Below are 17526 nucleotides of genomic sequence, written 5' to 3'. Positions count from 1 at the left end.
GCCACATGCGGCTCCAGAGGCTCGGGTTGCCAACCCCTGGTCTAGTAGAAAATGCGTTATCACTTAGCAGCTATATCAACAATGCCCAGACACTATACAGGTAGTCCTCATTTAGCAACTGCCTCATTTAGCGACCACACTTACGATAGTGATAAAAAATAACTTTACCACCGAATTTGCGACCTTCACAGGTCTGTAAAGCAAAGGAAAGCTGAAATGAGATGATAAGCACAGTTGTACTGATAAAGAATATTTGTTGAACTGTGAGGTTATTGGTGCACTCTGAGCTTGGCTGTTTTCGGGCAGAGGTTTCATTACCATACAGAACTAGGTAACATCATGACATCTGCAAGAAAGCAATCAAGCTCAGGGAGCACTAAGGACCCCACAAAGGCACAGTTGTGGTTCCACTTAGTGACTGCTTTCCTGTTCACAATACTAGTTGTTAAACAAGGACTATCTCTACCAGCTTGTTGGGATACAGCATCATTTTTTTTCAAATTATCTATTTTTTTCCTTAAACATAAGATAGGTTTAATGAACAGTATATTGTCTGAGTCATTTTAGGTTTACAAAATAATAATAATTCTGATATTATTGATAATAGTTGAAATAACAACAAAAACAACAACAATAATAATATTTACTTTATGCTCAATACTAATGATAATAATAGTACTATTCAGGTATATCTGATAATAGTCTTTCAGCTCCGAGCATTTGCATCTACATGTTAATTGTAATATATTATATAGCAATATACCTAGTAATATTTTCCCCATTTCTAATTTCTACTTCTATTGTCTAACTCTTAATCAAGCAAAACTTATATTAAATAGTATTCTATATGTATCCACCATCTTTTGCCTGTTTTAGTATTTCAACTCTTATTGATTTTTTGACCAATCTCCTATACTCCTCCCTTGGGATCTTGCATCTCCTTATATCACTCTTATTTAATCTAAATATTTTGTCTGTCTCTACATCTACCTCTCGCTGTTGAATCTCCAGCATGCCCATCAATTACTCTTTCATCACTCCTTGGAGTTCTTTTTCTTTGTTCTCTTCTATATTTTGTGCTGCCTGCTCTGTTTCAGGAATTTTTACTATCTCTTCCTCATCTTTATCCATTTGTATCGTTTGTTGATTTGTCTCCTCTATTTCTTACTCTACTCTTTCTACTTTCTCCTCTATTTCTTGAATTTCTTGTACATGTTTCATTACCATTTGTGGAGAGTTTCCTGATACATCTGTGTCATGTATCAGTTCCTTCATCTTCCTATGGTTCCTTATCATAGCTTCCTGAATACATTAAAGCATCAATAGTATTTCTTTTTGAGATTCATCTAATTCTTCCTGTTGTTACATTTTGCTTTAATTTGATGGGCTAATAATTATTCAATAATCTACCAAGATACAGGATCATTTTGCAAACCTTTGAAAGTGTCACATAACTTTTTTGGCTTCTTTACCACAGTTCATATTTATCTTTGGATAAATATTAGGGACAATATGAGGATAAAGTGACTGTACAGGTAGTTCTTGGCTTAGGGCTACAATTGAGCCCAAAATTTATGTTGTTGTGTGAGATATTTGTTAAATGGGTTTTGCCCTACTTTATGACCATTCTTGCCACGGCTGTTAAGTGAATCACCACAGTTGATAAGTTAGTAACATGGTTGTTAAGTGAATCTGGCTTCCCCATTGACTTTGCTTGTAAGAATGTAGCACAAAGGGATCACATGACCCCGGGACACTGCAACCGTCATAAATATGAATCAGTTGTCAAGCATCCGAATACAAATCACATGACTGTGGGGATGCTGAAATGGTCATGTGTGAAAAACGGTCATAAGCAGGGGTGGGATTCTACCGGTTTGGACCGGTTTGGGTAAACCGGTAGCTCCGATGATCAGCTGGGAGAGAACCAGTCCGCCCTGACGATCAGATGGGCCCACCCACCTGCCCGCACTATTTTCCTACCTTTATCTTTTCAACTGATTCGCCCAGCAGAGCGGATTGCCATGCAAATCAGCTGGGTTACTCCGAAGAAGAAACCCAGAAGTGATGATTTGTTTAAACTGTGCATGCGTGCATAGCAACAAATCGCACGATTACTGAACCAGTTGTTAAACCGGGAGGATCCCACCACTGGTCATAAGTCACTGTTTTCAGTGCTGTTGTAACTTCAAACGGTCACTAAATGAACTGTTGTAAGTCAAGGACTACCTGTATTATGAACTCTTTCATCGGGAAGCATCAATATGCAAACATGAAACACTCCTTCTGGCTGCCAGAAAAATATTGTACTACCATATTTTTCGGAGTATAAGACGCACCTTTTTCTCTCAAAAGAGGCTGAAAATCTAGGTGCGACATACACTGAATACAGCATTTTTTGCCTTCCGAAACTCCGCCTCTTCACCAAAATGGCCGTGCATAGCTTTTAGAAGGCTTTCAGAGAGCTCCTGGGGGCTGGGGAGGGCAGCAATGAGTGAAAAATGGCCCACTTTGTGCCCCCCCCCCCACTCCCCAGCAGCACTCTATAAGCTTCCTAAAGGCAATCCATGCCCTTTTTTTTTTTGACAAAAAATGGGCTAGTTTTCACAAAAAAACAGGTCATTTTTTGCTCATTTTTGCCCCCCCCCCCCAACCTCCCAGGAGCACTCTACAAGTCTCCTAAAGGCTATTCATGTTTTTGGCAGGTTTGAAGAGTGCAAAAACTTTTTTTACATTTTTCCTCTTCAAAACCTTGCTGTGTCTTATACTCCAGTGCGTCTTATACTCCAGTGCGTCTTATACTTCGAAAAAAACGGTACTTCTGGTAAAGTATGGGCAATAAATACTGGATTCAAAATACCTGTTGTGTCTGAAATGGGTTCCTTCCTGAGCCAAAAGCAGAACCCTTCTCAAGAAGCAGACTCTATAAAATATATTGCTATTTCAGGAAGGAGAGCAGTGAATCAAAGACTTACCTCCACAACATATTATAGCAGCCACGAAAAGGGAGATGTCGCTGTCATCTAATTCCAAGGCGTTGAATTTCATGGCAAAGTCAAACTTTGGCTCCATGATATCACAAAAAGGCTTCCTTAAACTTTTGAGGAATTCCCGTGTGATGAAGCCGTTTCCGTAAGCCACGAGCATCCCGTCTTTGTTCATCACGGAGGCCAACATGGCAAAGATGGCTTCGTACACCCCATATTTTAAGAGGGTCACCTGATCGTTCAAGTCAAGGCTGCAGAAGCCCGGAATCGATTTGGCAAATTCTGTGAGTTCCGTCACCGCCTCTACGGAGGTGCACTGGCAGCAGTGGAAAATCCTCACCTCTGCCTCCTTGTTTTGTATTCCGTTTGCGACAAGTTTTGCCACCAGCGTCTTCTCGGCCATGCATAACGTGTCCATATCGTGTATGACAAATGGCTGCAGCAGAATAAAAATTGAATTAAGCAAATGCCAGGAACAAATACGCTGCAAACCAAAAATTCTCATCTGGATGCAGTTGTTACAGATGAATGTAGAATACAGAAGGATACAGTAATTTAAGGAACGTTGTGCTGCCCCAGCGGTATATAGCTAGTGTAGGAATTAAGAACTGTCTCCTTTAAGAAACTACCTCATGGGAAATGTAGTTCCATAACGTGTGATCACATCTGTGTTTCTGATTGGACACTGGGGTATTCTTCCCGCGTGCTAAGTTTATAGCCAGGCAGTTTAAATGCTTTTGTGAACTCGAATAGTAGTTTCTGTATCTCTGTTCAGCATGGGAGTGAAATCATCATCTTTTTACACCACGTGATGGGACAGATTATGGAAAGTCAGAAGTATCTTAACACTGAACTGTAAATTTTGCTATTAAGAATGCCTGATAATAAATTTGATCTGAGATTTCTAAGCGTGGCATTAACTACATGCCCCGAGCAAGCCTACAACGCCCGAGACAGAACAGTAAAAAGATGATGATTTCATTCCCATGCTGAACGGAGATACAAAAACGACTATTCCAGTACACAAAAGCATTTAAACTGCCTGGCTATAAACTTTGCACGCGGGAAGAATGTCCCAGTGTCCAATCAGAAACACAAATGGGATCACATCTTACGGAACTACATTTCCCATGAGGTAGTTTCTTAAAGGAGACAGTTCTTAATTCCTACACTAGCTAAATACTGCTGGGGCAGCACAAACATCAAAGAGTAATTTTGACAGCAACGTGGGTCATTGCACATACCTGGTAATTCTGATTGGTGTTCTCTGCGGCTGCGCTGGCAATTTACGCACGCTAAAAATCTGATGAAAATAGCTATTATTGGAGTCCTCAGTGGCCTCTCTGCTCACGTAAAGGAGGGAACAGTTTGCATGAGGCAGGAAGTGCGGGGTTGACTTTAAAGGAAAAAAAGAGCTACAGGCAGGCAAACTCTGTTAGAGTAGGAGTGGGCAATAGCAATAGCAATAGTTAGACTTATATACCGCTTCATAGGGCTTTCAGCCCTCTCTAAGCGGTTTACAGAGTCAGCATATTGCCCCCAACAACAATCCGGGTCCTCATTTTACCCACCTCTGAAGGATGGAAGGCTGAGTCAACCTTGAGCCTGGTGGGATTTGAACAGCCGAACTGCTGAACTGCAGTCAGCTGAAGTAGCCTGCAGTGCTGCATTTAACCACTGTGCCACCTCGGCAAACTATGGCCCCTTCTACGACTTGTGGGTTTCAACTCCCAGGATTCCTGAGCTAGACATGCTAAAGCAGGCCATAATTTCCTGACCCTGTGTTAGAGAAAGAGAAGGCAAGATGGGATCCAACTCAACATAGATTCGTATCCAAAGCAATCCCTTGGGACAAAACAAGAGCACATGTTAAATGCTGCATTTGTGCACATGTGTGTGCTGAGGCCCCACTTCTCAGACAAATTTGAAGAGCTGCATAATAGCAATAGCACTTAGACTTATATACCGCTTCACAGTGCTTTATGGCCCTCTCTAAGCGGTTTACAGAATCGGTATATTGCCCCCCAACAATCTGGGTCCTCATTTTACTGACCTCGGAAGGATGGAAGGCTGAGTCAACCTTGAGCCTGGTGAGATTTGAACTGCCAAACTGCAGGGCAGCCGGCAGGAAGCAGAAGTAGCCTGCAGTCCTGCACCCTATCCACTGTGCCACCGTGGCTCATAATGGAGTATGATAGTCGTAAATCAGATCACCCATGCGCTCGACCCTGTTTTTGACTTTGTTTTGTGTGGGGATCGTTAAGTGCAGTGTTTCTCAACCTTGGCAACTTGAAGATGTCCGGACTTCAACTCCCAGAATTCCCCAGCCAGCGAATGCTGGCTGGGGAATTCTGGGAGTTAAAGTCCGGACATCTTCAAGTTGCCAAGGTTGAGAAACACTGGTTAAGTGAATGTGGCAGTTGTAAAGCCTCAGTTGTCGTTGTTAAGTGAATGCCACCGCTATTAAGTGAGTCGATGGTTCGCTATGGGCCAGTTTTGCCAAAAACTGTAAATAAATGACACTGCAAATGTCCGTGAATCCGGGCCAGTTGCTAAGCACCCAACATTTGGTCACATGACTGTGGGGAGAGGAAGTTGCCAAAACTTTGGAAAGAAGTCATTAGCAAACACCGCCACCCCACGAAGGTCGATCATAACTTTAAATGGTTGGTTGCTAAGCCAGTTGTAAACCGAGGACTACCTGTAAAGCAGGGGGTCTCAACCTTCCTAATGCCACGACCCTTTAATACAGTTCCTCATGTTGTGGTGACCCCGAACCATAAAACTATTTTATGTTTTCCGTATTTTATTTTATTTTTAAAATATGTGTTTTCCGATGGTCTTAGGCGACCCCCGTGAAAGGGTCGTTCGTCCCCCAAAGGGGTCGCCACCCCCAGGTTGAGAACCACTGCTGTAAAGGATATTTTTCTTATCCCTTTTGCACAATTGCTCCAGAAACACTAAACAGCTTTGTGAGATTGGTTTCAATTTACCAGCTCAACACAGAAACAATATTCAGAACAATTCAGGATTTCCAGAACCAGCATCAGGAAGAAGTCTTTCTAACCTCTGTGGATGAAGAAAACAGTCCCTCTATTTTTATCCCAAGAATAGTCTGAATTCTGTTTGGTCCTTGTTTCTACATGTTAGGCCCGTGAGTTTGACACACCTGTATTAGGTAAAGTCAGTTAGTTCTTCCGCAGGAAATATTTGCAGAAACGGATGGTTTAGAATTTAAGCTAGCATGTGGCTATTCCTAGCTAAACGTTTCCCAAACATGTATCTTAAGTATTGCTGGTTCAGCAAGCAAGCCTTTAACAGGTTGAACTCTCTCGAAAGAATACCCGCAAAAACCAAACTATCACAATCTACCACTTATTTTAAGCACGGTTTAATTCCTCTATATTATCTGCCTAGCAAAAAGAGCGTTTGGAGACGGTGTTACGATTTTCATATGCTTGGTAAGCTCTTGCGGTTGCTTCCTGAAGACTGAGACATACATTATTAAAATATCTGGAAAACAAAGCTGTCACTCAACTACAGAAACTTCGACCTTGGTAACAAAATTAAGCAATTTAGTATATTTACATACGGGTAAGTTGTCAGGGCTAATCAAAACTCTTTTAACAGAAGGACCTCCGTCCATCACAAAAGAAACTAATGTTAGAGTGAAGGGGAACATCTCTATCGCTGCTTTATAAGTCTTCTCTTATATGTATATCAGCGCGCCATTCATAGAGTTTGCTTTTATGCAATTCTGGGACGGTGCATACTTACAGGATTGTTATTGGCTTTCCCCACAAGTATAAGCCTTGCTTTGAGCTTGGTCATATTAAAGTTTTTCAAATAGGCGTCATAAATTCTCTTGGCCAGTGACTTAAGATCTGCGACTTCGGAATTCTCTATGCAAAGTTCACCTGTTTGGATTTCAGCTTTCAGTTTTGCCTTTTCTGATCTGGGCATCCGTCCAAATCGAATGGCTGAGGGGGAAAACAAGCATTGGAAAAGGGAGCATAACAACACATCACACACCTTCTCACTCACAGAGATAATCCCCCCCCCCATTCTGGGCTTAACCAGATGTTGGGTTGTGTTAAGGATTGTGTAGACATGTTTTTTTCCAAACATGGCGACTTTATTTTTTATTCCAAGTTTTTTATTTTATAACATATAAAAATTCTATTTTTCAATTAAACAGCGTGTTGTCTGGATACAAATAGTTTTGGGAAATAGTAATCAAAATATTTACAGCAGTATTCATTACATTAGTATTGATTGTAATAATGTTGTTGTTGTTGTTGCTATTATTAATTAATGTTTACTTAACCATTTTAACATACCTCCCTTATATCATTGATCCTTTCCTTATATTTCCATTTCTAACTTCTGTTTTATTAGCTAACCATTGATAAAATAAGTCCGAAGTCAAAAAGTATTCAGTTTCTTTCTTTTCCTTAATTGTAAGTGTTAGCCTATCTATTTCTGCACATTTTAATATTTTTTGAATCACATTTTCATCTGTTGGGGATCTCTTCACTTTCCCACTGTTGTGCAAATACAATTCTAGATGCAAGCAGTACATGTAAAATCAGATAATGCATTCCCTTTATTGTACTTATCCAGTAACATGCCCAACAAGAACATTTCTGGTTTCAAATCAATATGTTGTTTTACCATTTTTTCTAACCATGGACCGTATTTTTCAGAGTATAAAATGCACCATTTCAAAAAAAAGTTTTTGCACTCTGCAGACCTCCCAAAAACGGCCTGTTTTTCACAAAAACGGCCCCCCTTTCCCCCCCCAAAAGGGCATGAATAGCCTCTATTCATGGGGGGGAGGGGGCAAAACTGAGCAAATAAATGGCCTATTTTTCGCTCATTTTTGCCCTCCCCAGCCCCCAGGAGCACTCTGAACGTCTCCTAGAGGCTATACATGGCTATTTTAGTGAAGGAGGCGGGGTTTCTGGAGGCAAAAAATGCTGTATTCAGTGTATAAGATGCACCCAGATTTTCAGCCTCTTTTTTGAGGGAAAAGGTGCGTCTTATACTCCGAAAAATACAGTATGTTGTTTTTGTCCAATTTTTTTTTTCTTTTTGCTTTTGGGCATGTCCATCACATATGATCGCATGAACTTGGCGACTTTAAAAGGGGTGGACTTCAACTCCCCAAATTACCCAGGTAACACCACAGAGTTGCCAAGTTTGAAAAACACCAGTGTAGGCACCTTCAATAGTGCTAGGAGAGAACGGAGTTTCCTACAGCTTACCAATGACCTGCCACCCTTTTTATCTACATGCAATCAATCTCTTCTAAGCAAATCCTGAACATAGCAAGACAGCATCCATCATAAAGTTAACAAGATTCAACACGAGCTAGTCATCTTTCCTTTCATTTCAAAGGCACTTACTGGAATTGAGTCAAATTTCCTAACAGTTTGCAATCTTATTTTATGGTCTGCTCTATCTCATTGTGGTCAAACTCAAGGAAGACAAAAACAGAACAAAACTCAGAGGACCCAAAAAGTGTGTGTGTGTTACGCATACAGAAAGATCAAGGTGAGGAGAAGGAAAGAGGAACATATATAGAGATGCGAAAGGAGAAAAGTATGGCTGAAAGCTGGTGTTGCAAAGAAATCTATGATGATGATATTTATTTTCAAAGGAAAAATAAAAGAGGTAATCAAGAAAGAAGACATTTCTTTTTCTTCTTACTTTGTATTAATTTGTATGTGTTTTTATCTTCCTTTATAAAAATCTTTAATAAAATAAAAAGATGGCGAGTGGGACATCGCCAAAACGTTGCCAAGACAATCTCAATCTTACACGGGAAAAGACCCGAATACAACAAGACCAGCGTACCTACACCCGTGAAAATCTACAAAAACATATATTTATTATACATATATATATATATATATATATATATAATATAAATAATATAAATATAAATATATGTGTGTGTGTGTTCCAATATAACTCTGGAACGCCTCGAGCAATTTCAACCAAACTTGGTACATAGATGACTTACTATTTGGAAACAAATACTGTGGGGGTAAGACTGTTGTGCCTTAAAATGGCTTCTACTGTACTGCCATAAAATAGATTCTACTGCACAGTGCACTGAGTTGCCATGGTAATGGCTTCACAGTTCTGCACAAGGGGGCTTCCTCTGGGAAGGGGGGAAATCCAACATTAGAAATTATGTTTGGTCCAGATATTTTCCCCCTATAAATAAATACCTGGGCATCGCAGGGTTATCAGCTAGTTATATATAAGACAGAAGGAAAACTTCAGGAAGTCTAATACGGTGTTTTCCAGTCTCAGCCATTTGAAGGTATTTGGACTTCAACTCCCAGAATACCCCAGCCAGCAATGGCATTTTGGAAGTTGAAGTCCATACATCTTAAGCTGCTAGCTTGAAAAAACACTGATAGATGTAAGAAGAGTTGAGTCACAACAGGGCACGGAAGTGGTTAAACTCCATGTAATAATCCTTTGGAGTATTGTCTTCTTGGATTAATAAGTATCTGTACTCAGATGTCCTTCTTCACCTGAACCCAAGACTTGTTTGAGAGGCTGCAAAGGAGCCTCCTAAAATGAGGACCTGACTTTTATCTTTCTGGCCCTCAAGGATTCAGACCCCTTTTCCACGCTACAGATTGGGGATAGTCTTAGGCTTAGCACACGTGCTGTTATCTTCCTTTCATCCAGGTGTGTCAAACTCAAGGCCTGGAGGCGAGATCCGGCCTGCTGGTTGCTTAGATCTGGCCCATGGGGCCACCCTAGAAAATAGCGAAGAACCAGCCCGCGGTGCCTCTGCCAGCGAAAACAGAGCCGTCACAGCCGAAAATTGAACTCGTGAGGGCTGCAGGAGGCCCTCCCAACTCTGTTTTCACTGGCAGAGGGTTGCAGGAGCCCGCTGCAGCCAAAATGGAGCTTGGAAGCCCGTTTTCGGTGGCAGAGCACGCGGGCACGCCCGATACAAGTGACATTGATCTGGCTATGCCCACCCTGACCATACCCATCCCGCCCCCCAAGGTCAAACACTCACCCTGATGCGGCCCTCAGTGAAATTGAGTTTGACACCCCTGCCCTAATCCTACAGGAAATAGCTCTCAGTGAATGCAAAAGCCAATTCTGTTGGAACAGGCAAACCAAAGTAGCATAGGCACAAGGCATCGGTGGGATTCAGCCGGTTCGGATGAACCGTTAGCTCCGACGATCAGCTGAGAGTAAACCGGTTCTCTCCGAGGATCAGTTGGGCCTGCCCGCCCACCTACTATACTGACCTATATTTCCTTTGTTTGAAGCCCAGCTGTTAAGTGCGGCAGAGCGGATTGCTGTAACTCAGCTGTTTTACTCACCGGGGGCTGCACTAGAAGGTAAGTTTTTGAGCTGTTTTCAAACCCACCGCACGCTCATGGAGCGAACCTCTTGTTACAACAGTTAAATCCCACCATTGGCACTAGGTACCACCAATGCTACACACATTTTCAAGGTCTGTTGCATGCTCTCAGGCCCGCTGGATGTACTTCTGAGATTCAAGTATTAACAACACAGAAGAGGGGGGGCTCTATGTTTTTGCAGCTCTATGGCTCCAAAGTTTTAGCAAAGTGAAGCTTGAGAATTTCACCAAAGTGGTCTGAGATTTTTTTTCCATGTGGGAAAGTATTCGGTAATCAGAGATGGAAAAGAGATTCTCTTTCACAAGTGGTTTTATATTTAGACTTCTTAAATGCCATGTCTCCCAGTTCTGAACTTGTTACCTGCTTCTCTCTCTCTCTCTCTCTAGGTATGACAAGGGAAGATCTGTGAAGAAATAACTAAATATATTTCTTTAGTATTTATGGGGGGAAAGGCTGGCATGACATTAAAAGTTCCAAAATCCCGCATCAGAACTAAAGTATGGTTACTGATGCTTGAAAGCTGAAGGTAGGATATATTACAGGGGTGGAATTCTACCGGTTCGGGAGAACCGGTAGCTCCGACAATCAGCTGGGAGAGAAACGGTTCACTCTGACGATCAGCTGGGCCCGCCCACCCGCCCTTGAGTTTTACTGCCCTATATCCTCTCAGCTGAGAGGACTGCCACGCTTCAGTTGTTTTCCTCTTGAGCAGTAATGTGGAAGGAAAGTTTCCTCAAAACTGTGCGTTAAGCGGGTGCGAAGCGCAGGATCACCAAACTGGTTGTTAAACCGGTAGGATCCCACCAGTGTATATAGAATGCTTTCAGTCTGAAACCTTTATCTATGGAACACATGCCCCCTGGGTTACCTTGTGCCAGGAATTCCTTAGAAAGGATTTGCTAGTCTTGTCAGACACCTCCGGCACAAAGAAACTCTTAAGACAAAAGATGGTGTTGCTTATGATTTTGGATTAAGGTAGCTTACTGTTCCGCAAACCATGAGCAAATGTTAAACTAATCCCACAAGCTTTGAGGGATTTGCACCGTAGACTCCGTTGGATCTGAACGGTGAGAAGGCAGAGGAAATAGAAGAGAATAGAATTCTTTATTGGCCAAGTGTGATTGGGTGCGCACAAGGCATTTGTCTCCGGTGCACAAGCTCTCAGTGGACGTACAAGCAACAAGTGATAAATCCTGATCATAATCGTAAAATATAAATCATCATGAATCGTAAGATGCAACACTCAGTGATAGTCATAAGATACTAATATTGTAGGATATTAAATAGCCGAACAACATAAATCATAATAGGATACTAAATAAAGGCAATCAAGATAAATTGTGAGATGCAAATAACAAAGTTATAGTCACAAGAAGCTAAGGGAATAGGTGACAGGAAAGATGAAAAGATGAGAAGGATAATAGGTAATACAGCCCTACTAGGTAGTTTCGTAGGGCACAGATAGAAAGTATTGGGGGAACTAGTTGTTTAGAAGAATGATTGCATGGGGGAGGGAGGGGGACAAGGTCTTTGTCTCTGGTTGTTTTAGTGTGCAATGCCCTATATCATCATCTTGAGGGAAGACATTTATATCCAGGATATGAGAGGTCTGTAGATATTTTCCCAGCCCTCTTTCTGGCTCGTGCAGTATACAAGTCCTCAATGGAAGTGAGGCTGGTTGCAACAGTTTTTTCTGCGGTCCTAACTATATCCCTTGAAGTCTGTGTCTGTCTTGTTTGGTTACTGTGCCAAACCAGACAGTTATGGAGGTAACAAATGACAGACTCAATAATTCCTTTGCAGAACTGTATCAGACGCTCCTTGGGCAATCTGAAAAACTTGAAATAAACCTTAAGGAGATATATAGATATAGATAGATATAGATATATAGATAGATAGATTGATAGATATAGATAGATAGATAGATAGATAGATAGATAGATAGATAGATAGATAGATAGATAGATAGATAGATAGAAGATAGATAGATATAGAGATATAGAGAGAGATATAGATAGATATAGAGATATAGATATATAGATATAGATAGATGATAGATAGATATAGATATAGATATCTATCATCTATTTCTCTATCTCTCTATCTCTCTATCTCTCTCTACCTACCTACCTACCTACCTACCTACATCTATCTATCTATCTATCTATCTATCTATCTATCTATCTATCTATCTATCTATCTATCTATCTGTGTGTGTTGTATTTGTGCTGATAAATAAATAAAGAGAGACTAGTATAGATCTATTTCAAGCTATTTAGCTCTCATCAGCTAGCCATACCCTTACTGGGATTCGAATCAATCTATCTATCTATCTATCTATCTATCTATCTATCTATCTATCTATCTATCTATCTATCTATCTATCTATCTATCTATCTATCTCTCTATCTATCTCTCTATCTATCTCTCTATCTATCTATCTATCTATCTATCTATCTATCTATCTATCTATCTCTGTGTGTTGTATTTGTGCTGATAAATAAATAAAGGGAGACTAGTATAGATCTATTTCAAGCTATTTAGCTCTCATCAGCTAGCCATACCCTTACTGGGATTCGAATCAATCAATCAATCAATCTATCTCTCTCTCTCTCTCTCTCTCTCTCTCTCTCTCTCTCTCTCTCTCTCTCTCTATCTATCTATCTATCTATCTATATCTATCTATGTCTATCTATTTATGTCTATCTATCTATATCTATGTCTATCTATCTATATCTATGTCTATCTATCTATATCTATATCTATATCTATATCCAGTTTTTACAGACCAGGGCAACCAAGAGACCAAAAATAAGCTGCACCAATTTGTACACAGAAGTATCTCGAGGAAGGAAAAACAGAATGATTAACCCATCTGGTAGATGTCCTCAGACCTTTCCCTGCCTGCACTCAAGAGGTGGCTCAAGGCCAGCTGGGATTCAGTTGCTGTTGCTAGGTCATGACACAGCAAGGATTTAATTCCATATCAAGCTTTGCAATTGCTCAATTAAAAAGGAAAAAGCATCTACCTGACCTTTGGACTATCAGTATAGTGCTTTGCTCTGTTCAAAGAACGTAAATGGAAGGAAAGAGTACTAAACAAAATGCCATTACATATACGTTAATGTATAACATTTGCGCACAGTTACCTATTAACCAAAGGTTGCAAAAAATGTTTGTGGAAGGGCATTGTTGCATGTGCACTGAGTTCCCCTTACCAGAAAAAATGGCAAGAGGAGACTATGACAGCATGGATGGATCTGGCTCCTTCCGCCTTGCCCCTAGAGAGAGGATCTCAGCTGGCCCGTACAGAACTGACGGATACCCTTACCTACCATTATGGGACATCCCAACGGAAAGGCACTTCTGAAAACGACAGTATTGGCACTTGTTACGGTTCTTCTTCTGGATTTTGCAGTTGCGATCACATCGGTCGTAAATCAGTTTCAGCCTGATGGTTCTCCTGAAAAAACCCTAAGGAGAAGGGCAAGGAACAAAACGTGAATAGTAGTTCGGAAAGGGGAACCGTTCCATCTTCCAAGGGAGAATCGGTCTCCAGTTGTAAGCACAACCTCTAGTAAGGCCGATGGGAAGTAAATGCATCTCTAGGCTAAAGTTTTGCTTTTGAAAGGCAAGACTAAAAGACAACTAAAAATAAAACAGAATGGTAGTTGGGAGGGACCTTGGAGGTCTTCTAGTCCAGTGATCCCCAACCCCCGGTCCGCGGACCGGTGCCGGGCCGTGGAGTACCTGGCACCGGGCCGCGCAGCGGCCGGGGGCCATGCAACGGCCGACTCTTCACTCATGCAGCGCCGTCGCCGGAGGGGGGGAGCTGCGCAGAAGCACAGGAGCAAGTGAGGCGAGGAGGAAGAATCCCCCGCTACTACACCACCTCCGCCCCCTCCCCGAGTCAGCCGTCCCCTCAGTGAACACCTCCGCCTCTTTCTCCTTTCTCGCCTCAGTCGGCTCGCCTGGAAGCGAGGCGAGGAGGGGGCGGACCATGCGCTGGAAGCGGAGCCCTTGGAGGCCGCTCTCTTCTTTTTCCCGCCCGGCCTTGGCTTGTGAGAAGGAACGGCGGGAGAGGTAGAGAGAGAGAGAGAGAGAGAGAGAACGTCAGGCAGCCGAGGGTGGGGGGGGGGTCTTTTGAGGGGAGATGGGGGGTGCGCGATTTTGGCGCCAGATTCAGGCCGCCGATGCCGCTATTGCAGCGCACGGTGGAAAAGCGGCGGTCTTGCCCACCCCTTCCCTGCCTCCCGCCCGCTCCAGTTGCCGCAGCCAGGGGTGGGGGCTCGGTGCCTGAAGTCTCTTGCCTCTCTTCCAAAATTTTGCCAACGGGCATCGGTGAAGCGCGCTCTTTCTCTTCCTCACAAAACACATTTCCTTTCCCCCCACGCGTAGTTATTGGCGATATGGACTCTTGGAGGCTGCGCTCCCGGGTCGCGTTTCCTTTTTGCAGCCCACGAGAATGCCTGGTTCTGAGCCTCAAAAAACAAGAGTTCTCTTAAGGCTGCAAAAAAGGAATATACTTTGGTCCTTGAAGCGCTTTTCCTGTTATTTGGACATTATATATATACGTACGTACATACGTACGGTATGTATATATGCATGTATGTATGTATGTATGTATGTATGTATGTATGTATGTATATATATATATATATATATATATATATATGTGTGTGTGTGTGTGTGTGTGTGTGTGTGTGTGTGTGTGTGTGTGTGTCTGTAGTCCATAATATAGTGATGATTTTAAAAAAAATTAGTTGAGCACATGGAATCTTTTTTCTTTTAGTATATTTTGGAGGTGGGGGCCCACTTTGTTATTTAAGATAGTATCTCCTTTTATATATGGTAGTGAAGATACCTAATACTCCCACCCCCTATTTCCCCCACGACAACCTTGTGAGGTGGGGGGGCTTAGATAGAGTGAATGGGCTTAATACTGTATTCTTTTTACATTGCTATCCTCTGGCTTATTTAATTTTGCCCTTGCTCTTTTTATCTTTGACCTTGATTAATTCAGCTGTTTATTCCTTAAAATCTACATACAAAATGGAAGGTGGGATATGATTCAGGTGTTGAATTGGGAAGGTGGATTTAAAAAGTATGTTTGTATTCCCCCATTTTCGCCCCCCCACCCCTGCGCGCGCTCAGCGGGCCACGGTAAAATTATCAAAGGCTGACTGGTCCGCGGCGATAAAAAGGTTGGGGACCACTGTTCTAGTCCAACCTCCTGCTTAGGCAGGAAACCCTACAGCACTACAGACAAATGGCTATCCAACATCTTCTTAAAAACTTCCAGCGTTGGGGCATTCACAACTTCTGGAGGCAAATTATTCCACTGATTAATTGTTCTCACTGTCAGGAAAGTTCTCCTTAGTTCTAAGTTGCTTCTCTCCTTGATTAGTTTCCACCCATTGTTTCTTGTCCTGCCTTCAGGTGCCTTGGAGAATAGCTTGACTCCCTCTTCTTTGTGGCAACCCCTGAGATGTTGGAAGACTGCTATCATGTCTCCCCTAGTCCTTTTTTTCATTAAACTAGACATACCCAGTTCCTGCAACCGTTCTTCGTATGTTTTAGCCTCTAGTCTCCTAATAGACTTTGTTGTTCTTCTCTGCACTCTCCAAAATCTCAACATTTTTTCATATTGTGATGACCAGTTTACATTAAAGAAATACCATCATCATGGAAAATGCTAAAGTCATTATCATACAAGATAAAAAATAAAAAAAAATTGGGGGGGGGAGTATTCCACATAAAGGTAGTCCTCAATTTACAACCATTCATTTAGTAACGAAAGTTACAACGGCACTGAAAAAAAGTGGCTTATGACTAAAATTTACAACCGTCATAGCATCCCCATGGTCACGTGATCAAAATTTGGTTGCTTGGCAACCAAGCATTTAGGCACTCAAGGGTCATATGATTGTCAGGTATGACAAGCAAATGGGGCGAAGTGGGATTTGCTTAATGACCGTGTGAATCACCCTGGGAGAAAGGGTCGTAAAATCAGACATGACACACTTAACAACCCCTTTACTTAGCAATGGAAATTCTACTCCCGATTGTGGTTGTAAGTCAAGGACTTACCTATGCGGTAAACTCTTTCAGAATTTTAATTTTATTTCATATTTTAATTATACATAAATACTTTGAAAACAGTGTATTGTCTGGGTCCATTTTGTCTTACAGAAGGATAACAACTGTTCTGATAGTAAGAGTAATAATGAAAATCATAGTTATAACAATAATGTTAACTTATTTATAATCATAATAACTCATCTTTTACTTATACATACAAATAATTTTTCTTCTTCTAATTTCTACTTCTTATATCTAACCACTGGTAAAACACGTGAGTAATATTCTGTATCTGCTTTATCTTTTATTTTTAATGTCCAGCTATCCATCTCTGCACAGTCTAATATTTTCCGAATTATATTTTCATCTTGGGGGTGTGTGTGTCCTCATTTTTCCAAAATTGTGCAGTAGAATTGTATCAGTAGAATATGAGTAGAGGGGTCTTTTTTTTACTTTGTAAAATGTCAGCAGATGACAGGGCTTTTTTAAGAGGTCCCGTTCTTCACCTAATGAGCATTTCTGCATTATCGATAGATCCAAAACCAACATTTTTCAGGACCTTAATCTGCTTCCAGCTTTTCCAGACGTAGTTTCAAAGGTCACAAATCCAATCACATGGGAGGACACCTATTAGTAAACAGCTAAAAAAAAAGTCCTCCTTTCCAACATGATTGCTACATTCTTGGAAAGTGCAAATGTTGTAGGACATAGTTAAGAAATAGGGATTGTTCTACCTGGAAAGGAAAATGGCCTGAGGCCCCTTAAACCTTTTTTGATAGCTGCGGGTACACAAAACAACTTGTATTCTCCACAAAGTATGTTCTACACCAGGGGTGTCAACCCTCAAGGCTCTGGATCTGGCCTGTGGGGCCACCCTGGAAACAGTGCCCACGGTGCCTCCGCCAGGAAAAAACGGAGCTCCACTTTTGCTGGCAGAAGGCTGCGGGAGGCTGCCGCGGCCAAGAATGGAAGGGGGGGGCACACTGGCAGAGGGCTAGCAAAACGAATTAAAAAGAAAACAAAAGGGGAAATGTTTCCCCTTTTGCATTTGA

At 41.7% G+C, this 17526-nt stretch overlaps 1 protein-coding gene across 1 annotated transcript in view; it reads right to left on the bottom strand.

The window, feature by feature from the left end:
* PPARA (peroxisome proliferator activated receptor alpha) overlaps window positions 1-17526 on the bottom strand; it is a 47659-nt gene that overhangs the window by 791 nt on the left and 29342 nt on the right. The window contains exons 6-8 of the mRNA XM_032220893.1: window positions 13729-13867; window positions 6765-6967; window positions 2976-3423 (exon numbers count right to left, since the gene is read on the bottom strand). Coding sequence (XP_032076784.1) covers window positions 2976-3423; window positions 6765-6967; window positions 13729-13867 — 790 coding nt within the window. The remainder of the gene's footprint in view (window positions 1-2975; window positions 3424-6764; window positions 6968-13728; window positions 13868-17526) is intronic.

This window comes from Thamnophis elegans, chromosome 7, assembly GCF_009769535.1.
Source record: "Thamnophis elegans isolate rThaEle1 chromosome 7, rThaEle1.pri, whole genome shotgun sequence".
Taxonomy (NCBI): Eukaryota; Metazoa; Chordata; class Lepidosauria; order Squamata; family Colubridae; genus Thamnophis; species Thamnophis elegans.
This window is presented reverse-complemented; position numbering and strand designations above follow the sequence as displayed.